Consider the following 24,499-nt stretch of genomic DNA (forward strand, 5'->3'; position numbering starts at 1 on the left):
GTTAGCGTTTTTCTTTTTTCACTTTTGGGGAAAAATGGGTAGTTTTCGAAGTGTCTTGTCAATTTTTAACGCACAGTTAATTGCTTCATTTATCACTTTCCATTTTTGGACAATTGCAACTGTTTTGCCCAATAAAAAGGAAATGTCAGGTTATGTTTGTCCTACACACTGCACAAGACAGGACACATCCACATATTCAGATTGCGACTTATTCAAATTCATGTCTGAAATAAATATAGCAAGTCTCTTGCAAATTTTCTGAAACAGGGGAACGTCATTTGCGAGATAATTTCATATATTTTAAAATATATTAATTGTCGTAGGACGCCATCTTTATGTATAACAAATTATTTTTTATAGTTTAGAATATACATTTTCAGGAAAAAAAAACTCTAATTTTAGGGTATTAGTGCATGACAAGAAAATGATGTAATAGTGTCACAAATTCCCGTTTGTGAGTGAAAGTGTCTTTTTATTTTATATTAGTATAAACTATGAAGAAGAATAAATATACAATATAACATATTATATAATTAAAAGAAAAAAGAAAAAAAACCAACTTAAAGAAATTATCGACCAAAAAAAAGTATAGTGGTGACACACGCAACTGTGGTGAGTGAAAAGTATTTTTTTCTTTTAATGTTACTGTAGATATGTTTCGATATATATATATATATATACACTCACATATGAATATATAATATGTATAGTTACGCCTATGTTTAAGAAAGTACTCTTTTGAAAAGATTTTAGAACAAGGACACTAAATAGTACATTATTATTTTCATCCAAATCATAACAAATTAAAGTGGGTAATATATAAACGGTGAATTTTCAGAAGGGATGTAAGTGTAATTTTAAAAAATAATTTAAAAAAAATATAATTCCGCATAACTTTTCAGAGGAAGTTTAGATATAACTAATCCTATATATATATAGAAATACAATAAATATTTGGTATATATTAGTTAGATATTACATATTATACATTGCTTGTATTATTTTTACAAACATTATTACATATACGTTACGATACACACACATCGTTACATATATACCCAGTAATTTCAGTCGGAAGGACCAAAAGTCCGGAAAGAATTTTGGGCATAAGGATAAAAACATTCTTTGTAGCTTATATTATTCTTAATTATTAATTGGGCTTACGTAGAAATAACTATTTATTTTATTTATATTGAAAGGGTAGGAATAACTATTTTGAACATATATCTTTTCTTGGATCAGAGTATATGCTTATCTGCAGTCATTGATGACTGAAATTATTGGACAAGAGTACTCACCAACCATAGGCTACCCGTAAGAAGGAACCTCAGCAACTTGACAATATATATAATATTTATATTAAATCTTACTAAATATATTTTAGCTTATCAGTTAAAATTGAAATCTCATGAACAAGTTTGAGATCATCAATTTAAATTTTTACTAGATGTGTGGATATTTATATAATTTTGTATGAATTATTATAATTTATTTTTTATTTTCAGTTATGTTTGATGTTGGTTAGTGGGGACAAAAAGTACTATTTATTATCAAATCATGTCTCTTTTATATATATTTATATATATGTATGAATATATATATATAATTTATTTAGTTGTTAAAATATATATAACCGCGTAGAATTGATATATTATTTTGTATTTTTTAATTTTCTAATTATTGCAATGATGTAGAAAAAAATTACGTACAAAATATTAAATGGTTAAAATGAAATGTATTTGTATTTAAAAATTAAATACAAACCTCATCGAAGAAAATATTATATATTTAACATATCCCCCACTCACCGTTACAAAACAGCTAAAAATGAGACAAAAATGGCCGAAACATTGAAGGCCAAACATACCAAAACCGAAACCAAACATAATGTCATATTTTTAGAGATAATTATTCTATTTTCTCCTGAAATTTAGTGTAATTTGCATAAATCTTTTATAGTTTGAGAAACTATATCTAATGCATCTGAGAAATATTTTCGTCTAACAAATAGATCTATCTATTAGTCAAAATTTGCTAAATTTTGCCAATACTAGCAAAAAAATTAATAAAAACTTATATTTCACCCTGAATTGACTTATTAATAACTTATTACAATTTAAACAAACTCTTTTCTGAGCAAAGTACTGTTATACATCTTCACTCACTAATCCATACTAACAAGTACATCTTCACCTTTATAATTGTAGTTTTGGTCAGAAAAAAGATTTATTTGAACTGCAATAAATTAATCATAAGTCAATCGCGGATAAATATAGATTTTTATTCATTTTATTTTCCTAACATTATCAAATTTAGTGAATTATAATTATAGGACCGATCTATTTGTTAGACGATAAAAAACCTTAAAAGTACTAATTTACCAATTCATTAAAAATTTATGATATAATTACATTAAACTTTCAGACAAATACAGCGCAATAATCTCTATTTTTAAAAATAGAATATTGAGAAAGAAAAATAAAGGGACCATCAACGGGAGGTCGTGTTACATTTAAGTTTCGACAAGTAAGCCCATGTTCTCAAATAAAGCAGCTGATCTTCTTTATGTTTGGACACCCAATCCATGTAAGTACTTTAGCCTGTCCGGTCTTAAAAAGTGCTGGTGACATTTGATTGGACAATAATAAGCAGGGCAAAATGTTCAGTTGGTCTAATAAAATAAAGGCAGAATTATTTTTGGTACCATAACCATAACATATAACGTTTTTAGTCTCATAAAATTTAAAATTTTATCTTTTTAATTCTAAAAAATGTGATTTTAAATTTTTTAGTCTTAAAATTATAACGCCTTTTTAGTTTCAAACAATGTCTTTTTAGTTGCAAAATCACAACGGACATGACTTTTTGGGACTAAAAATACATGATTATGAGTTTTTATGGGACTAAAAGCAATACCTATCATAATTATAGTATCGAAATAATTATATTCTTATTTTATGAAACTAAAAAAGTATTTCGCGAGCTCTCACTTATGACTTACGCTGTACTTGCAATATACTGTCAAATCTTATTTATTACCATATCTTCCCAAAGGGAATCAAATTTTAACATTGTTTCTTTCTTGATATAGATATATATATTTTAAGAATGTTCCAATGAAATTGTATTTTATATTAAATTATAGTGCCAAATTAATATATTTTGAGTGAAAGTATTTTATCAACAAATATATATTCACTTTAATTATATTTCAGAAACTGGAATTGAAAATGAAAATACAAACGGACATGTTTTTCAACACACATGCACAATCTAGCGTTTTAACACGAAATCTCCCATAAAGAAATTTTGTGCTCGAATTATTGAATTGTCCTATTTGAGAACATATTTTAAGAATATTTGTCATGTCACTGAGCTCTAACACGTCTTATTAATTTGGTTGAAATATTATTTATTAAGGTTACGTGTACATTCATGGATTTGAATTTGAGAGAAAGATTTCGACAAAAGATTTTAAATAACTCTAATAAATTTTAAATATATTAATATTCAACAAGATATAGTTTAAAATATGATAAAGATTTAAAATCTTTTGTATATAAAATTATTCAAACAATTTGTTTTTAGAAAAATTATTGATAATTTCAAATTCTTCAACTGGAATATGAGTTAAAGTATAATAACAACTTTCAGATAAAATGTCAGAAATGGAATCTTTGTCCAGAGTATGGTGAAGGTCATTGTACGTGATGGATATCAAGATAACTGCAATTATTCAATCGAATTTTTTTATATATTTTTTATTGGATTAATTATATTTTACCATTTAAATGATCTTTAACATCTATTTTTTTATATCAACTTTACGAAATTTTACACTTATCATTTATAATTATTTTTTCTCTTTGTATTTTGTCATTTATAATTATTTTTCAACCAAGATTTTTATACAAAAAGTATCACATGCAGTGCAGATGTAATATTTAAAGGTTGTACGATGTGATACTTTTTACATTACACAACATGTAATGTTTCTCGAACACAAAAATAAACAAAGAAACAGTCATAAATTAACAAAAAAAAATTGACAAAAATATAAAAACGAACATAGTTCAAATGACAAAATGTAATTTACCCTTTTTTATTTTTCACGTATTAATCATGCGACCACATAAATTAACCTATTTGTTACAACTATATATATACGTGGCTTACCGAATGCATGGTTAGTAATAAAATAATTACTATTGAATCGATTTATCAGATGTATCAATATTAATTATTATTAGAAAAATATAATTTTTTATTATGATTAATTATTTTTAACAAAAAATATCATGACAAATACAAATCAATCATGATCTTGTAACAACCATTGACCGGTGTTTTTGCAAATATAGTCAAAACACTAGCCCCATGGTCAAAACACGACAAATATTTTGGCTATGGCTAAAATCATGACGAATATTGATTCGTAGTAAAATTTAAATTTTTGCTTATTTAACTGTTGTTAATAGTATTGATTTATCATGATTTTTAAGTTATATATCGTTCAAATTAAATTTTTTCATAATGTGTTCATAAATACAATTAATATTAAAAACAATAAATACTTAAAACCGAATTTTGGATTGGTATAAAACTTCACATTATAACAAAAGAAGTCTTTATCCCTTAATTTAATCAAAAAAGTAATATTTAGCTATGTATAGTGTTTGTAGAAACTCCTAAAAATTAAGAATAGAAAACTGTATAAAGATCAAAGAATATACAAAATGTCTTACGAGTTCATCATATATTAAATCTTATTTTAAAATAAATTTATAAGCATTTAGATAAAATAAATATTCAAACTTATAAAATATTTTCACATCTTATATGTAAGACGTTAGGATGTTTGGAATAATACGCTATTTATATTAGTAAAATAATAATAAAGAAAAAAAAACAATTACATTATACTATTAGGATCAAGTAGTTATTTCTTGAAAAAATTCGTACCAAATTTTTTTTAAAAAAAATTCATAAATATTACATATTAGTTTGACTCCAAATAAAAATTAATAAATAATCCTTTTACAAAAATGAAAACATTGACGAATTGTTACCTAAATTTTTGTTTCAAAATGATATACATATACATTTATAACGAATATCAAAATAGATATATCATTGATACTTTCGTTGTTAAATGCACTGACTATTTTTAGTCAAATAATTTATAATATTTTAAATCTATATAATATCAATAGTAATATTATGTAAAGAGTACCAATGGATTATAGATAAAATAATAAGAATATTCTTTTTTTATTTATCTTATAAGCTCTTTAAAAAAATCTGTCAAACGATTCTTTGAAGCTTAAAAGCTTTCAAACATGTCGTAAAATATTTAAAAAAATTTACAAATTCACCCAAATACTACTCAAAATGAAAGAATTTGTCTGATGGACATGAAATAATTACATGCTATAAAATTGCAGTCATATTGGAGCCGATAGGGTTTTAATTTTATTCGTGCAAGTGGGCTCATTTATATTGGATTGGATATTTTTGGAGGTACTATCTAATTCTTGCGTGCTTAAAGTTGGATAATCTTTTTAAGTATAAAAAATTAACATCAATTCTTTCATCTAAAATTTTAGGTTTTATTTTTAGATTTGATTAGATACTTTTATCCAAGGAAATTCAAGTTTATTTTAATAAAGTAGTTTTTGAGATAAGAGCGATGAACTATTATTAATTAAATAAATTGATCATCATTATCTAATAAAAATTACTAAAATAATTATATTTTGCTCAATAACACCTACTATTACAGTAGACAACAACTCGTAGTGAGGTTTGAACCTATGACTTCTAAAATCATGGAGCCTCAACTTCACCAATTGAGTTAGATCTCATTGGTTTTTAACAAAGTAGTTACCACTTAAGTTATATCGCTCAATGAGGCCTTTGTTTGGATGGTAAGGTTAGGGTTTCAAAACTTTTCATTGTAAAAATGCTTCAAGCTTGATCGTTTGAGCCCCACGTATGTCGATGATGATCTACTTATGTCGGAGTTTGCGATTTATGGTCTTTGTTGTTCTATTTGTTATGAAATTTGATGCCCCCATCAAATTTTTTCAAACTCATAATCCAAATGCGGCCCAAGCACAAGCCAAGAAGTTGGGCTCCCATTTATCCAGTCCAACAGGCTTAAATCCTCCTGGCCTATACACTTCCAGACAATAAGGCCTACTAGTTTTTTTTTTACGCCCATACCAATGAGACAGAGTTCGTAAATCAGGCTCAATCAACAAGCCAAGCACCAAATAATAAGACCGTTAGTTCAACTAAATTCTTCACGTCAAGGACCACATTACACTAAAAGGGTGCTAGCTAGAACCCCATGCTCAGCTGGATTGTTGGAAACAACAAGTAACTAATTTTCTTACATTCGTCGCTGATCCGGCACGACTTTTTCAAACAATCATGTCCCCTAGGAGATAACTCTAAATCATGGACATGTATTATCATTTTAAAGCTAACATCTTAAGAATTCTGTTGATATCCCATTTACACATAACTAACTTGGGGATCTCTTTCAAATTTCTTATAAATAGAGACCTAAGATCAATCAACGGGTAACTGATTTCCATTCAACACATTTTCTCTCTCGAACTGCAAGGAAACAAGCACCCTGTTGTTCTTTAACACTATACACTTGCATTTCAACTCCCAATTTCATGCTCAGGCACTCTACATCAGTTATTTTAGCATTATCTCACGTTTATTCAAGTTTTCCTACTTTATTTCTTGTAAATCATTTACTAACTTAAGTATCAGAGTGCTAATAGTTATCTTGCAAGTTATTCCTCAAACAAATCTTAAATTTTCATAAAAATCCTTCGACCATCGTGGTGCCACTAGACCTCGATACACATCAAATTATTGATATATTAATCGTGCTTTTAGTTAAAAACTTCTTAACCAATGCGTCATAATGAGAAACATGTTATTTCCTCCAACTTCACGAGTTTCACTGATTTATTCTTGAAAATACGCCTTTTAGAATGAGGAAGCCTTGATGAAGACTATAAACCACATAAGTTTTTCTTCCGCAATCAATGTAAAATACGTACAAAAAAATAATAAGATATCTTGTATATAATTAAATCACCTAATTCTTTCCAATAATCCCAAATATAGTTTGATCTAGACTAACATATGGTACATAGCCATGGGGTCACAACTAGTTAATTACATAAAAACATATATAGTCTCCAATTAAATAAAATAGTTGTCTTTGAACGATATGTTTGTATTATCCTTGTACATAGGAATAGGATGATGGACATCAAGTCTGCCTCTTTTGTGACGTGCGCTTGAAAAAATTGAGTTGGGTAATAACAAACACCAAACGGTGGTTGCCGACAACTGCTGACCAAAACCATACTTAAATCTTACCCAATAAGGGAAAAGATCAGATAAAAAATTTAATTTAGATCAGTCAGATTAACACTTAGGATAATTTTGAAGAGTTTCTGAGAGCTTATTATGGGTGAAAAATTATTTCATAAGAAAAATAGAAATTAAAAAAATGTATAAAAAATGATGTTTAGTTAGGGTATATAAAGAGAGAAAGTAAAAATAGATATATATTTTTGAAATGTAATTGTATTTTTATAAAAGAAAATGGGTAAAAAATTGAAAGTATAAAGTTAAGAAGACAAAAAAAAATATATTACAAAAATTTATGGCAGGATATGGTCGGAGAATATATATATTTATATATACTTTGTGGAATTCGAATACTTTTGATATTGAGTGATTAGAAATTTTTTCGATGTAGAGTCGTCATAATGAAATTGCCTAATCTCCATTTTACTCATGTTTTTGCAAAATAGTGAAAAAATTATTTGTGTTCTTAAAACAGGCTAAAAGCTTTCCTTATTTAAATAGATGCTGTGGAAACCCCCTCCCGTTAGAAATTAATGGAAGGTGGAATACACGCACGGATAGTGCATTTTTAGTATTTTTTTTTCCTTGTTTTTTCCTTTTTTCCTTTAATTAATAAAATGCACCTGTATTATGTTTGCAGTCATGCTCAAATTTATTTGTTTTAATCTTGGTTTTAGTGGTCCTTTTTGCATTTTCATCCTTCCTAAATATATTTATTTAAATATCACAATATAAAAACTAAATTACTAAAATTTATTTTTTCAGATTTAATATCTATATCAATATAAATGTTAATCAATTATAATTATTATATTATTGAATTTATTATGTAGTTTAAATATATTTAAATCATTATATTATTTAAATTATATATTATGTAGTTTATATATATTTAAATAAATACATTATTTACTGTAAATAATATTTAAATCTAAATAAATATTAAAAGTATTAAAAATAAAATATAAATTTATTTTAATTATTTTTACATTAAAAATTTAAAATCTTTTTTTTTATTTTGTTAAAAATACAAATATATTTGAAATAGTTGTCTAAATTTGCCTTGGATGACAATTGTGTCTACCAGGGCAAGGCTGGGGCACCGTGCTGGGTGGTGATCAAGGGGGCGTCGGGAAGTTGGCGGCTGGGGGAGGGAGGAAGGAGGAGGGGTTATGGTGGGGAAGGCTGGGGGTGGGTGGAGGGGTAATTTTATTAAATTTATTGTTGTAAATACTAATTTTATTTTTATAATTATACATATAATATATATTTAAAATTAGTTAAAGTTAGATCCTTAATTTTTTAATGAATGTAATATTTAACCGTTGAATTTAATTGATTAGATTTTATAATTTTATACATTAAAAAAATCCAACACTAGTCATTAAAATAAAAAAATAATATGTAATAAATTAGGACGTAATGATTATTTCGTCAAAAAATTAAGACCTTTAGTTACATTAACGGAGAGCGGTAAATCTGAATTAAAAAAAATAAAAAGCGGTAAATGAGCAATGTTTAAAAAAACAGGTGAGTTTTGAGTCATAAAGGGGTCCCTTTAAAAAAAAAAAACAACATAGGGGAATTTTATAATATTTGGCCTTTGAAATTCTTTCCAATTCAAAATTTTCCACGTAAATAGTCTCAGACAGATTCTGTCATTACATCTTATTTATTTAGTTGACATTTTATTTAATATTTTCATTGTAGAAAATTTTAGCTCGAATTAGATTTCGTCGAATTAAACCATTTACAAATTGGTTACTATACACCAATTACATGACAAATGTATTATACTTCTCATATGATTGATTTAAATTCGACTAAATCAGGTCCAGACTAAAATTTTCCTTTATTACAACTTATTTTTAATTTTATTTTGTAATAGATTTTCTAATACCAGCTAACATGATGTTAAAGAAGCAGCATCAGAAAGGAAAATTCTGATTTGAGTTGAGTTTGGTCGCATCTACATAATTATATGATAAATAAATAATATTTGCAATGTAATTTATATTCATACAAACAAACATGATTAATAACATGTAAAATGTAATAGCACTTGACATTTGCTTAATCTTGTCCGTCTCGCAAGATACTTTTTGAAGCAAATACTGTAACTCGCTTCAATTGTAATATGATTTGGGATTAGATTTTTTTTATTTTATTCAATATATGCTCACCGTGTGTATAAATACTATAATGAATTGTATTAATACTTTTAAAATTAAGTCTACTTACACAATCGTCTGATATCTTTTTCGAATTATAAGTATGTCCTTTGAGGTTGTATATTATATTTATAGGTACACTACTTATATATTTAGGAATATAATTTTACAAGTACTAACACTTGAGGTGATATGCCATCGTGATACACCTTAGGGGGTATACTTGTACTGTTAAAAGACTAGATAGTGTTTGCATATTTTAGACTTAATATCATGAGTTTTTATTATAATTTATTCTAAATATTATGTCATTCATTTTAATTAAGAAAGAATTATATAGTCGATATAATATATAGTAAACTCTCAAAATAAAAATCCAATATGCTATGATTTAAATTGCGTCACTACAATTTGTCCATTAAATCCCAAGCTCCATCTTGAGTCGCACAAGCATTGGTTAGTATAATCCTATTACCTTGGATTGAAAACTTTATGTGTTGCATCCACATCACTATCTCATCATTAACGGTCACCCATTTACATCCATTATTAACTACCCTATAGAACTAAACAATATCGAATTATATTCATGTCAAAAACCATGCAACAATAACTGGGATCAATTGCTTTACAAACTCAGTTTAATTCCCCCAAAATGACTAGAAAGGGGCGCAAAAAGAAGGGGAAGAAGGGAGAGAGAGGGAAAAACCTCTGAATACTAATTATTACTCCCCAACGCGGAATCATCAATTATCAACGAGGTGGCGCCGCCATGAGCCGCTCCTGCTCGGTGAGAGAGTGGCGGAAGTGGCAGCGGTGACCATATGGGCAGATGTCTCCGGCCAGAACCATGCGGCAAACCTCAGTCTTATAGCGTGGGTGCCTGATCACCGGCCGTAGTTCTTTGATTCCATGTGCGTACTGGCAGTTCTTCCCGTAAGGACACGCCCCTGTCTCCTCCCACTTGTTGCAGAGCTCAGTTTTGAACATTCCTTGGTTGTAGACATCGAATTCCAGTGCTTCTTCTTCCTTTTTGGACCCTGGTATACACACTCTTTGCTGCTTCCGTGTTAACATGATCAAAAGCCAGTACAGAAGTCAGACAAAACGCAACAAGAATTAGGACGTAAGTCGTAAGCGTAAAAGTAACCACGAAATAAATAAGCAGATTTTAGGATTCAATAATCACGTCAAGGTAATTAGACCTTTAATAAAGAAGTTAGTATATGAAAGTATTCTAATTGAATTAGAGAATATAATCTGCATTTTATCTTTCATTCATTAAAAACGACTTAGTATTTCTATCAATTAATAGAAATATCGTCAACTAGTTTCAACAATTTGTCAGCGATCAAATTGACTCACCAATGCAGCAGGGGTTTGAGACACTGCTTTATGACAGGTTGCATCCCTACCGGGTTGAGTTATCTTCAGATAACCACTGGAGCGCACAGAAATGCTCTTCGGAATGGGGACCCGCTCGGCGCTCCTCCGCTCGACGCGATTGTGCTCAGTAAGAGGCTGAGTTGCAGTCGGATAAGCGGCACGCGAAGCGGCGGCTGACGGACTGGCAACATTGAGTCGGTTGAACTCAGAGAAAAGACGATCGCGCGAGTACAGTAAGGCGACACGGTGTGAGAGATCCGCGTTGGAGAGGCGAAGAGATTCATTCTCACGACGGAGGGCGTCAAGCTCCTCAATGGAATCGTGGAGCTGAGCGAGGCAGAGTTTGTAACGGTTGTAGAGCTGCTGGTACTCGAGGATGCAGCTCGCGTCATGGAGGCGGCGATCGGTGTCTCCGCCGTCGAAGGACGCGGTGTCGGAGGGAGAGTCCGAGGAGTAGTTCTGAAAGAGAGAGGAGTAGAAAGACGGAACGGAGTTCACATAAGTCGGCGACGTAGGGAAAAGAAATGGATTGCTATGAGAGAAATGCATCGGCGACGCCGCGGAGGCGGAGGTGGCGTCGAGGCCGCCGCATGAAATATTCGCCTTCTGCATTTCACTGAAGAACACCACTAACTGCGTGCTAAAACAATAAAACAACAGGCAACAGGAATATAAACAATGGGAAAGAAGTATCGGGTGTCCCAGGGTGTAGAGCAGACAACCAACTAAGAACAATCCGAACCGCTAATCAGGGTGGGAATAGGCAGATCTGATGTGATTGATGGAACAGTATGAATTGCTTGGCCTTTAATATTTCGCGGGAGAAACATGCTAGTGGTGGGGGACCGCCTACTAGATCTGAAACCGTTACAAAGAAAAGCCTAACAAGAAAGGGTGGGACAGCGACCCGCCTACAGTGCCAACTATGCGGTTAGTTGCAGTTATTCAGTCCATGTGAGTTGTAAATCGTAATATACTGTGAAAAAAAATCCAGTGCAAGCAAATTGTTAATACATTCAAATTCAACACTTCAGTGTTGACAATTTCACTGAATATTATATCTTAAAATTATATTTTTTATAATAATTTAAAATACTAATGTAATTGACGGGTGATCGCTTATTATAATTAATATAATTTTATTATTCTACTGAAATATCAATTTTAAGCAATTGTGAACATAAAAAAAACTTTTGGGAATCGAATCACATAAGTTTTGATTCTGTACATTGTGAAGTAATTGTTGGCTCGTTTGATGGTAAATTCTGACGAAGGAAATTTTTTTTATCATAATTATAAATATTTTTTTATTATTTAAAAAAATTATAAATACCCTCCTAAGTAATGGTTGTTAACAAATATCCTCTAATAACAGCCCATCGTAAGGAGGTATTCATTAGACAATCGTTAATTTAAAAAAAAAATATTTATAACCTTTTCAAATAATAAAATAAATATTTTTAACTGTGATAAATTGAAACAGAGTCCTTTATAATTTACTTTTTATTTTAATACTCTCCCTTTCTCACTTTTCTAAACCCAACGAACTATTTTGCTTTTAGCAATTGACTTAGTTCAATTCAAATGAGTATAGATAACTTTTCCTTAACTCAACAAATTAAATTATTATGTATCTGATACTCTTTAGCTATTATCAAAACCAACTCTGGAAAAGATAATAAGGTTGTATGGTTGAGATAATAAACTTTTCAAATTCTCTTATAAGATGTTTGAGAGCTTATAAGCTTTGTACGTAAAATTGTCTAGTCATTTTTTTTTCCTGAAATGTTTGTCATATCCCAAAATAAGATATTAAAGATCTTGTAATTTCTTTAATAATAGGTTAATTTTCTTGTAAGTTATTTTAAGTTCTTTGATTTTAATATCTAACGGCTTCAAACACCCTTGCTATTTTATTAGTATTTCATTTTTACCGTCCATGTAGAGATGATGTACTTTTTGCCCGATGTAGAAATACTTTTACATCTCTATTATTATAAAAGAAAATCGTCTGTTATGTTAATTTCTAAATACTCAAATTTACCCTTTAATTCATTTTTCCCCTTAAAAAAAGATGGCCATAATTGTAATTTTAAAATTTTTTTAATAATTTCATAATTATTTATATTTTTTCCCATCTCATCCCACTATTTCACGCTTCTCTCTCACCCTATTTATCCATATTTATTACCCATTGTTTCTTTTTAATTTTTTTTTTCTTATCATCTCATACCATCGTACTTTTTATATGCTCCCGGGGACCATATGCAGCGGCAGCTAATGATTTAAAATTCTAATTGTTTTGTTGCTTTGTCGGTAACTATTGCAACATAAGGAAGTCATTATGCCAAACATCTTAACTTCTGATAAATTTTAACATTTTATTTATTCAAACATTTTAAGAACTTATCTTTTAAATCAAGATAACTAACATCTTTAAACTTTTAAAACATCTTATAAGACGTAGAAACTTTATAATATATGACAATTTAATTATATTTTACGGGCGCTCTAATATAAATTAAAAATTAATGAGTGCTCTTGTAATTATATATATTCCTAATATAAAGAATTATGCAGACTACGTAAATTATGCGTATTACATGCAATTACTTTATGCACACGCTTACAACATATCGAAAGGATTTTAATCGGACACAATAATAATAAAAAAAATGAAATAAAAGCGGTTGAAGAAGAGCAAATTAACGTAGCATGCAAGAGTAGTAAGGTGAGGAGGGTGCTGTCATCCCAAATTATGATAAGATCAGGTGGATATATATATGGGAAATATATAAGCAATTCTTTTGTGATATTGCAAATAAGCAAGTTATACCTTTATGAAAAATCAAATAGCGATTTAATTTCTTATATTCTTCAAAATACAATAATTTACCCCTCCTATAATTTTTAAAATGAAGCAATATTTTATCTCTCTGTATAAGGAGGTAAATTGCTTTATTTTAAAACGTATAGGGAAATAAATTACTATATATATTTTTTTCATAAGTGTGATGTGCTTATTTTCAATATCATAAGAGATAAATTACTATTCACCCCCTCCATATATATATATATATGCTTTCTTAACAAATTTCAAGCAAAGTCCTTTTCTCTAATAATTAATATTAATTAGTTGACTATTATATTTATAATATATATATATAGTTGCTTCATTACTACAACTCTAACTAATTCCTAGGTGTAGCAAACACAAACATTCATTCGCATGGTTGTCTGATGAATTTGCATATATATATATATATATATACGTACGTTGTTGTCCTTTCATTAGTCCTTTTCATGTTTGTTCATTTGTTGGCACAACTTTTCCTACCAAATTTTAGTTTGTTAAGACATGCATCTTCCTGATGAGTATATCATATCATATCTGACGTTTTATTTGTTTTGAACTCAAACCAATCAAGTTTAAGGACTAAAATTGCAGTATATTGATTGATGGGTTTACATATATATGTATATATGGATATAATATATTGATTGTTTATATACTTGATCGTGTATATCGACTATTTGTCTAAATTATCTGGATATCTGTGAAATTGCTATTATATATTTATCTGTGGTGTTGTTGTGCGAAGTTAGATAAATAATTATGTGACCTTATAATTGATTAGCGAATGAAATCAAATGACAAAGTTATTGACGAGAAAAATAATTGTTAAATGGAATGGAATGATGAAGTTAATGATGCTGCAATGACTTATGATGATATAGTTAATGACAAGCTGTGTGCTATCATTGATCAATGGAGATGATGTGATATATTATATGAGTTATGTGTTGTGTGATATGATTGGTGATGGGATATAATACGAATAATGTTTTGTGATATTGGAAAAAAAAAAAAAGAAAGAAAAAAGTATTGTGATTGAGATGATGATGATGATAGCCGGCAAAGACCGTTGGGTGATGCATTCCAGTTTGGTTAACTAGGGTTCTCAGAAAATAAACGGTAACATCAAATATTATTTCGTGGTTGAGGTTCGATTCTCGTATTGGTTTTGCATGACTATGGACATTGAGTACTTTGTAATTACAAAATGAATATTGGTTGATTGGTGTTACTGCCTGAAATTAGTCTTCTGTTGTACGTGTCATATATGTGTGTATATATATATATATATATATATATATGTAGGCTAATTAGCTATATTTACTGAGTTGTCAACTCATTTTTTATTACGTACTTTTTCAGGAGATAACTCGCAATGACTCATCTAGCTAGAACGTAAGCCAGTTGTCAGACTTGTAGATAGGTTAGTTGTGTCATTTTGAGTCACGAATTCTAACTATATATTTACAAGAATATTAAACTGTAACTGAATGGATATCTTAAGTATTGTAATAACTAGAAACACTACTTTTCTATTTTTCATATGTTATAGTGAAAAATATTATACCAAGATTTTGATGAAGTATTTATTTGCTTGAGGTATATATATAAAGTATTGATTATATTAGATGTCTTATCTGGTTAAATGTGAGTTTATTACGTAATCGAATGTGATTTCGAATATGTAGGACAAAAATGCCACCCTCCTAAATTACAGGACTAAAATTATATTTTTTGTCTTAATTAATTATAAAATGTACAGCAATATTTCACTGAGAACAAACAATATTTCTAATTTTTTACAAGAACATTTTTTTTTGAAAGGGAATCAGAGAAATATATAAATCACGGTGGGGCATCAGCCCTCAAAGTCTCAACAAGTAGCAGATGAGGATCAGTTCTCTCCTGAACAGAATACTCAAGTCGTGCAAGGTGGTGAGCTGCCACATTAGTAGACCTATGCACAAAGGAAAAAGAAACAAATCACAAAACAGGGATAATAGATTTGATATCTTGAATAATAGGACTAATGATGGAAAAATCAGCTCCCAGTGAACAAATCTTTTGAATAACCGATAGGCAGTCTCCTTCCACGATACAAGAGCCCCAGCCAAACTGAAAGACGAGCAGCTAGAGCCCTCTCCGTGTTCTGGATCTAAAATGTTTGCATGAAAAGCTTTTCGCCAGGCCACACATCTCCCTGTGTAATCCTGCGCAATGACCCCTATCTCAGCACCCTTATCCATCTCGCACCGCCTTAATAACTTCACGAGACTTAAGAAAGCTTCTCCATGTGAACAACATATTGGAGACCCTTCTCGCGCTCAAGAACTCTCCCGATGGGAAGTACCTTGCTCGGAATATTTTGCTGATCGGTAGGTCTGGATGTTTTAGAATCCTCCAATCTTGTTTAGCTAGCATCACTACATTGAACGCTTGGAGATCTGGAAACCCCATTCCTCCATCCTTCTTACTCTGACTCATTTTTCCCCAAGCCACCCAGTGAATCTTATTCTTGTTGGAATCATTCCAAAAGAAGTTAGCCAATATACTTTCAATCTCTTTCAACAAAGTAATTGGAAGCTTGAACATGCTCATGCAATAGGAGGGGATAGCTTGAATAATAGACTAAACAAGAATATCCTTACCTCCTTGTGACAAATGTTTCTCCTTCCAACCCCCCACACGTTGCCAAATCCTTTCTAGGCTACCACTGAAGATATCCCTTTTATTTCTTCCCACCAGAAATAGAAACCAAGGTATTTTGAAGGGCTTATGTCAATTTGGACTCCTAGATGTGTCAGTTCTTTGCGCTCTTCAGCTGGAATGTTACGACTGGAAAAGACCGACGATTTGTCGAAATTAATCAGCTGGCCGGAAGCAACTGCATACAGTTTGAGTATATCTTGAACTGTTCTCATAGCCCCAATCGATGCTTGGCAGAAGATGAGGGTGTCTTCAGCAAAGAGTAAATGGGAGACCTTTGGTGCATTTCGAGCCACTGCCACACGCCGAATGCCCCCTCGAGCTTCTCTATTCTGAAACAAACAGCTAAGCGCCTCTGCACAAAGAGTAAATAAATAAGGGGAGAGAAGGTCCCCTCTCTGGATGGAGATAGCCAAACTGTGATCCATTGAGCATAAAGGAATAGGTAACTGATGACATACAAAGCATAATTAAGGATATGAATAGATGATTAAATCCTAATTTAACCAGCACCCCCTCGAGGACCTTCGCCTCAATTCTGTCATATGCCTTTATATCTAATTTGATAGCTATACGACCTTCCCGACCTCCTCTCCTAGTTCTAAGAAAGTGGTTTAACTCGAAAGCCACAAAGCACATTGTCCGTAATGTGTCGCCCGGGTATGAATGCAGATTGAGAAGGGGATATGATAGTGTTAAGAAACGGTTTCAACCTATTAGCGATTGTTTCAGAGACCAGCTTGAGGACAATATTGCACATGCTAATAGGTCAAAACTATGAGACAGTTCCTAGGTTCTTACACTTCGGAATAAGAACAATATGAGTGAAGTTTAACTGAGGAGAAACATTATGATTATTAAGCATGTTGAGAACACAGGATAACGTAGCATGACCCACAATGTTCCAAAAGCACTGGTAAAAAATGGGGGACATGCCATCAGGGCCTAGGGATTTAAAAAGAAACATTTGGGATAAGGAATGTTTTACCTCATCAGCAGTGTAATCCTCCAGTCTGATTCATTTCTTCAGTCACACAGTGTGACACAGTCCTTATCACTTTATTAATCTCAATTTCGGAAGGATTTGACTAGGTAAAAAATTGAATAATATCCTGGATGGCAAAACCATCGTCTCTCCAGACCCCATTCTCATCTTTAAGCCGATCATTCTGGTTAGTCTTTTTTCTTTGTGAGGCTTTAGCATGGAAACACGCTGTGTTTTTATCCCCTTCGGCTAACCAAGTCGCTTTTCCTCTTTATTTCTATTTAACATCTTCTGCTGACAGAAGTCGAAATAATTCTCCAGGCCAATTGCGTTCGAACAACATCCGTAGCATTCAATTTTTGCAAAATATCAATTTCCTTTTCAAGCTTAGAAATCTTGTCTCTGACTTCTCCAAACCCGGTTCTGCTCCAATTAATAAGATCCAGTTTACAATTTTCGAGCTCTCTCATCAGAAACTTATTTGGATCCTCTTCCTCGGAGTTGCCCCATAGATTAGATATAACTTGCTCACAGGTCTTGGACTTAATCCATAAAACTTCAAAACGTAAGGGCCGTGTACCTTGTTTCCTTCCCTTCCGGACAGATGGATAGCGGTCAAAGAGGATCGGCGAATATTCAAAGTAAACCCGTTGAAGCTGTGATTCACGAGTCCGGCCATTTTGAGTTTCTAGCAGCTTTAATACAGGCTCTATCCAGGCGCTTCCAAATTGTATGAGGCGCTTCCCTATTATTAACCCATGTGAACGAAAATCCTACAAAGCTAACATCAGAGAGTTCACTGTCATTGAGAGCTTCCCGAAATGCTTGAAGCTGCCATTGTGGTGTAGGGACAACCCATTCTCTTTTCGCATCCATTAGAATAGCGTTGAAATCCCCGGCACAAACCCACGATAGTGTAGAGAGCCTACTCAAGTGTCTCAATAAATTCCAAGATGCTGAACGGTTGCTTGTGTCTGGCGCGCCATAGAAGCCCGGAAATCTCCAAAATCCTCGCCATCTCTTGTTGTATTCGAGCATCAATATGGGAACCACAAAAACTCAATAAGTTGACGAAGATGCGTTTTTTCCACAATAGGGCGAGACCCCGCCTTTCCCTCTTGAATCTTCTCCAAAACCGTACATGTCAAGACGTCTCTTTACTATTCGGATCTTTTCACTGTGACATTTAGTTTCTAGAAGGAAGACCAATGGGGGTTATAGCGCTTCACAAGCTCATTAAATGACGAATTGTTCATGGACCCCCCAGACCTTGGTAATTCCAGATGAAGCACGTCATAATCCTCAGGGGGACTGCGAGGCAGCCGCTGCCGTTAAGAGATCCCCATTCACATCTTCATCCATCAAGTTCGAGGTCAACCTGGTGGTTCTCTTTAATTGAACTTCCTCAAATTCGAAGAGCATATAGAAAGATGGTGGTAACTTGCGTTTACCAAGACCAGGAAGTTGGAGTTTAGAATTTGGTTTTCGTTAGCTTCGTGATGCTGCTGCTGCTCGTTTATGAGGACTGGTTGATAATAGGTCCAAGGTTGAATGGGTTGGAGATTGTAATTGGGGGCGTCAACAATGTTAAAAATATTAGTATCTTGAGCTACATTCTCATTCCCAGGATTACGGACAGTGAGTGTATGGTCATTTTAGTGTTCTTCTTCTTATTATTATTGCGATCAAACGCAATCTATATGATTTACGTAAATATAAACCAAACTCCGTTATTAACCATACAATCTTTTTTTAGGAGTCCAAGACCGATCCAACCCATTCTTAATTCGCCAATTGGGGTGTGGCTTGGGTGGGCGGATTGATATGGGTTGCCCGCCAATTTTGTTGAAGACCATAATCACATGACTGCACATATATTACCTTGAAATCGACTCCTAAAAGTTCAACATAGATCAATATACATGCACATGTCAGTTCTTTCAGATCACTGGTGAGATTTCTGCTCATCACTTAGTTTGCTATAAAATTCATGCATTTCAAGAATACTTCAACACGCCACCGGTCTTCTCATCCTCTCCAATGGAACGGAAGCATTTCAAGAATCTTTTTCAAACCTTCAACTCTTCTTGTTTACTCGCATATCACAAAATATCATTGGCCAAATCTCTGAACTCTCCGCTGCCGTAATTCCTGGAGGCGAATTGCCTCAGTATCACCATCAGAGGGCCAAAATGCATCGCCATTCTGGTCCATCCCACACATTTCACAAACATTTAACAAATCTATATTATCATATGTACATGCTCGACATCTCCACACACCAGATAGATTTCTTGTCTCGCTCCCACCAATAGTACCTCTACCAAAAACTCGGCTCCTTGAATGTCGAAACATTCGGTTTGCAAATCTTAAAGGCCAACCAAGCAAACTCGTAAGTCCCCTAATTATCTTTGTAAACGGATTAGCACCAGAATGCGAACTTTTTAGATATACATACAAAAGTCCAGCAAGTATTCCCCCAAGATGACCGAGAAATGAGACACCAGGTACAAACATTTGAATGAGAATAAGTTCAGCCCAGGCAGCATAACGTGCTGGCACCACAAATCCTTGCACATATGCATAATTGTCTGACTGGGAATAGAGGACTACTTTCATGGCAAAAAGCACACCAGAAAACCCCACAGCATATTCATTGTAATAAGCTCTCTCATAGTCAAAGAGCAGAAGAACTTTTGCTAGCAATAGCGTGATACCCTGAGACATACCTACTAGAGCTGCAACCATAGAGGCGTATTCGATGCTTCCCATTGCACTCTCCAATTGTATCCCCTTCCATAACAGTGATAACATATTGTAGACAAGATGTGATTCACCAATGTGATAGAATGCTGATAAAATAAAACGCTTCAGGTCCTTGTGCTGCTTCATCAAAGAGGAAAACAAGGTCATTATATGCAGAGCATGAACAATCAAATAAATAAAATCTCATCCTTAACTTCATTACAAGTCTCTTTCTATCCACAAGTATCGTAAGTGATGACAATGTTTCTAACAAGAACAAAAAGCTCAAGTGCAGTTTATCTGCCTATCTGTATGCATATGTAGGCATTCATTTTCCACCATTACTGCTGCAACTTATTTACACAACCTACCACAAGAAACTTCTGTCTTTTGCCAATAACCCAAGATTGAGCTTTTATTAGCACATTCTAAAATAGAAGAAATATTTATCTCCAAACTGTTCAGAAACTTATAAGAAACAAGTAGATAGCCACTCAATGTGCTTGGTCTATACTCATAAGCGCTGACTTTTGCCTTAGTGCAGGCAACTGACCTTTGCACCATGAAAGGACTTTAAAAAGCTGTGCATTTTAATTTGAAATCACTAACTCATCGTTTTACAACTAAGTCACTGCTATGAATAATGCTCTTCTTGCATATTTGTAATTTGTGCCATATCTCAATCAACACCAGATTGACAGGGGATCAGAAAAGGATTTCACATCAGAAGGTAACATAGAGGGTCACAGTACAGTACACACAAAGTGTGTGAAGAGACTATGGCAATTTTGAAAGAGCTACTGGAAACACACAAACATTTAGAAATTTTCAGCTTCACTAGCCAAGCTGGAATCTTGACTTGTCTTCTTATCCCGAAACCTCAAATACGTAGAGCCACAAACAAGTAATCAAACATAAAGACATAAATTCCATGAGGAAAAAACAACAGATAAGGACTTGGGATGCAGCAAATTACGCACTCCTCGACTTATAACTTGTTTTAAGTATACCAAATTCAAAAGATAGAAATTTAGGGGGTTGAAGGTAATGGGATTTTCAAAGCTGCAGCTGATTCATAGATTTTGAGCTTAGCAACATCCCTCAAAGTCAGGAATGATAAATTGATCCATATTGAATATGAAACACAGCAAACGAAGAATCATATTTGCTCGAATGAATAAACAAGTGAAAAAACAGCGGAGAGGAGAAAAAGGAAAACAGAAGTGTACCTTGAGAATAAGGTAGGGATTGAACCAAACTTGATTGAGAGAGGGAAGAACAGTGTGAAGGAATTTGGGGCGGAGGTAAATGAGAGTATTAGCAGCTATAAGGCCCGCAGTGACGGGCGGCTTTCTCTCAAGGCGGCAGTATTCGCTCAAAGCCTGCAGCAAAAGCAGTCCAAGCATCCCTCCTCTACCTCTTCCTCTCTCCATCTGTCAGATCACAGTTCTACTGCAGCTCGAGAACCAAATTGGGTGTTCTTCTACGATGATGTCTGTGAATTGTGCTCAATAACCCATAAAGATTTTGATTTCAATCTTATTAATGCTTTTTGATGCCGTATAGACCAGAGAGTTCCAGATGGTTGGGTTGGTTCCTTACTTCTTCCACTCGTTTCAGGTCAAGGAGAATTTGCTTTTCATATTTTTCTTTAATAATACATCATAAACATTACATCAATTTTCATAATTATATTTTTATCGTATTTTATGTAATTTATCTATAATATTATAAATAAATAAATTATTCTCATATAATATATATATATATCAATTTATTTCTATATAATTTTTAAAATAAAGCATTTTATACCATATATAAAGAGATAAATTGCTTCATTTAAAAAGCATATGTATAAATTTTACTATTCTTTTTTTACAGGGGTAATTAGCTCATTTGTGATATTTTTTTTGTATTTTTCCTTAATTTTATTGATAATTTACATAAAACCCCCTGTATTATTATTTTTTAACTAAAAATCGCTTATGTTAATTTTATAGGCAAAAAATTCCTATATTTTACGAAATTATGCACACTCTCCTCATCCATTAATTAGAGTTAACGGCGTTAATTTTTTTAAGAAGTTAACTGTGATACTTTTATTATGGTAGTAATTGATTATCAATAATTTAAAATGAATGGTCCAAATTTAAAGTTATTTTAAAATATATTAATATATATTTGTATTTACATCTATATATATACCTTTATATGTATGTATAGTTATGTATATACATTTATATATAGCAGTGGATGACGATTACTGTCTCTCGATCAGCCCCACAGAAAGGACGATTTCGAAGTCGCCCGATACAAGCGATGGAGGTCGCTTATTTCTTGCTCTTGTGGACTGTTGTAGCCAGATCTATTAGGAGTCTAAACGTTGGTGGCCGGAAGACGAGGCAATAGCAAGTAAACGGAATGATGGAAGCGAAGACGATGGTTTTTTTTTTTTTTTTTTTTTAACTTTATTATTTTATATTAATTATATATATAAATACAAAATAAATCTGAATTTGAATAAAATATTATTTAAAAAATGAAATAAAAATCATTCAATTTTTCAAAATTTACAAATAATAAAATGAAAGATTAAATTTTTATTTTAAAAATATAGTAATTCTAATGTAAATATTATTGATAAATAATACAAAAATATTTGATATGCTTTTTTAGTAGTTTAATGATCAACTATTCTATAAATAAATACAATTTATTGAACATATGTAAACTAAATTATCGTTTAATTTAGTTAGTAATATATAATTGTTATAATTACTTTTTATTTACATCTATATAAATATTTAAATTTAAATAGTAATTGCAGTATATTAACCGGAAATAGAGATCTCTTAAACTCCTTATTAGAATAGAACAAGAGAAAATTCTCCAAGAGAATTGAGAGAGAGAGAAAGAGGAGCGGCGGAGTGCCAGGGAATGAGGGGGATTTTTTTTTTTTGTTGTGCCCAGATAATTATACAACATATAAGTATATATATGTATATCATGTATTGATGAATAAGAATGTGTCTAGATACATTCTTTTCATCTACAAGGTATTATTTTCTTTATTACAAATAAAGAAGATCCCAACAATGACCAAAATTGTACTTTTCAAAAATAATTTGTTGATCAATCTATCCTTCCATTGAATTTTTCAATGGACTAAAAAATAGGGTCGCTGATTTTACTAAAGAAAATTAAAGGCCCAATGAATTTAATTTAAATGCAATTTAAATAAAATTTCCATCTAATTGAGCCTAACATGTATTTAATCTAGTTAAATACATAAGACCAAATTATCTTTATTAATTAATAAGATACAACTTATTAAATAATAAGGATAAGCACAATATAAATTAATGCCATTAATTTATTTTTAGGACTCTTGATCTAATGGATCTCTCTTTTGTAAGTAGTGTAATTACTTACGGAATTAATTCCAAATTAAGTCCTTATTATTTGTCGGTGATTTGTATGTGACTCTTTAGGTTCACCTTTTAGCTAGACTTGAGCTAGTGTCCCACACTATTATTAATTAAATCTAATTTAATTAATAATTTTTTATCAACTCTTGATCAAGAAAGCTTGTTACCATGGGTGGCCGTCTAGCAACGGTCCATGGCAGTAGAGACTAAATATCCATGTGAACATTTAGGCTTTTGAGTACATACGGGTACGGTCCTTCCATCTACCGTCTCCCAACCATAGTCTAGAGTATGAAATTCGACGTTGATTTTCATCCTGTACTGGGCATCTATGCTTTAATATTTGACACCGCGTTACGCTTAATTGGTTGAAATATGAACCTCCTTTCCTATTCAATCAACTACTGTGGCAACAAGTGCATAAAGCATGATTGTGTCTCCAAGTGTATAGGAGATACCTCCATCATATGCTGATAAAGGACGGATCTTCTTCTGGAACTCACCATCCTCACTACATACTTTGACTGTACTGGACGATGCTTATGATGATTATGTCTATGACACAATCACCTCTCGTTCACATCCAAGATACAACCATTGTATGCACGTAACTGTTGTGATTCCTCAAGTCCGAGGATTACTATTGTATTATCGGAATCGGGGATCCAAGTCATACCGACCAATCCCTCAAGGCTTCCATATGACGACTCCCGCGAGTCAGTTCAGTCGATTCGATACCTAGCCAATCAACCCACTAAGATCACATAGACGCACCTCGTCTGTCGCTTATGAAATGCAACACTTATCCAAAGAATAC

The 24,499-nt window shown here is 32.0% G+C and overlaps 2 protein-coding genes across 4 annotated transcripts; both read right to left on the reverse strand.

Moving 5' to 3' along the window:
- On the reverse strand, positions 9,983-11,692 carry LOC105176188 (zinc finger CCCH domain-containing protein 14-like). 2 transcript variants are annotated; one of them, XM_020698660.1, is made up of 2 exons: positions 10,941-11,692; positions 9,983-10,637 (listed from the first exon to the last, which is right to left on the reverse strand). In XM_020698660.1, exons 1-2 carry the CDS (start codon positions 11,571-11,573, stop codon positions 10,329-10,331), a joined length of 942 nt encoding a protein of 313 aa, XP_020554319.1. In that variant the 5' UTR covers positions 11,574-11,692; the 3' UTR covers positions 9,983-10,328. The 2 variants fall into 2 exon arrangements, with proteins under 2 accessions (XP_020554319.1, XP_011097220.1); XM_011098918.2 differs by having other exon boundaries at positions 9,988-10,634; positions 10,941-11,679.
- Positions 16,595-21,870, reverse strand: LOC105176143 (rhomboid-like protein 14, mitochondrial). 2 transcript variants are annotated; one of them, XR_002288227.1, is made up of 3 exons: positions 21,484-21,870; positions 17,513-20,392; positions 16,595-16,879 (listed from the first exon to the last, which is right to left on the reverse strand). XR_002288227.1 is itself a non-coding variant. In XM_011098857.2 (2 exons), exons 1-2 carry the CDS (start codon positions 21,685-21,687, stop codon positions 19,622-19,624), a joined length of 975 nt encoding a protein of 324 aa, XP_011097159.1. In that variant the 5' UTR covers positions 21,688-21,870; the 3' UTR covers positions 16,595-19,621. The 2 variants fall into 2 exon arrangements, 1 of the variants encoding a protein (XP_011097159.1); XM_011098857.2 differs by having other exon boundaries at positions 16,595-20,392.

The sequence above is a fragment of the Sesamum indicum genome, linkage group LG13 (genome assembly GCF_000512975.1).
Source record: "Sesamum indicum cultivar Zhongzhi No. 13 linkage group LG13, S_indicum_v1.0, whole genome shotgun sequence".
In the NCBI taxonomy this organism is placed as follows: domain Eukaryota; kingdom Viridiplantae; phylum Streptophyta; class Magnoliopsida; order Lamiales; family Pedaliaceae; genus Sesamum; species Sesamum indicum.

Coding starts and splice junctions, on each gene's coding strand:
- LOC105176188 (XM_020698660.1), bottom strand. CDS start 11,573: ATGCAGAAGGCGAATATTTCATGCGGCGGCCTCGACGCCACCTCCGCC. Junction 10,638..10,940: donor CTCAAACCCCTGCTGCATTG/GTGAGTCAATTT, acceptor TTAACACGGAAG/CAGCAAAGAGTGTGTATACC.
- LOC105176143 (XM_011098857.2), bottom strand. CDS start 21,687: ATGGAGAGAGGAAGAGGTAGAGGAGGGATGCTTGGACTGCTTTTGCTG. Junction 20,393..21,483: donor ATCCCTACCTTATTCTCAAG/GTACACTTCTGT, acceptor TTGATGAAGCAG/CACAAGGACCTGAAGCGTTT.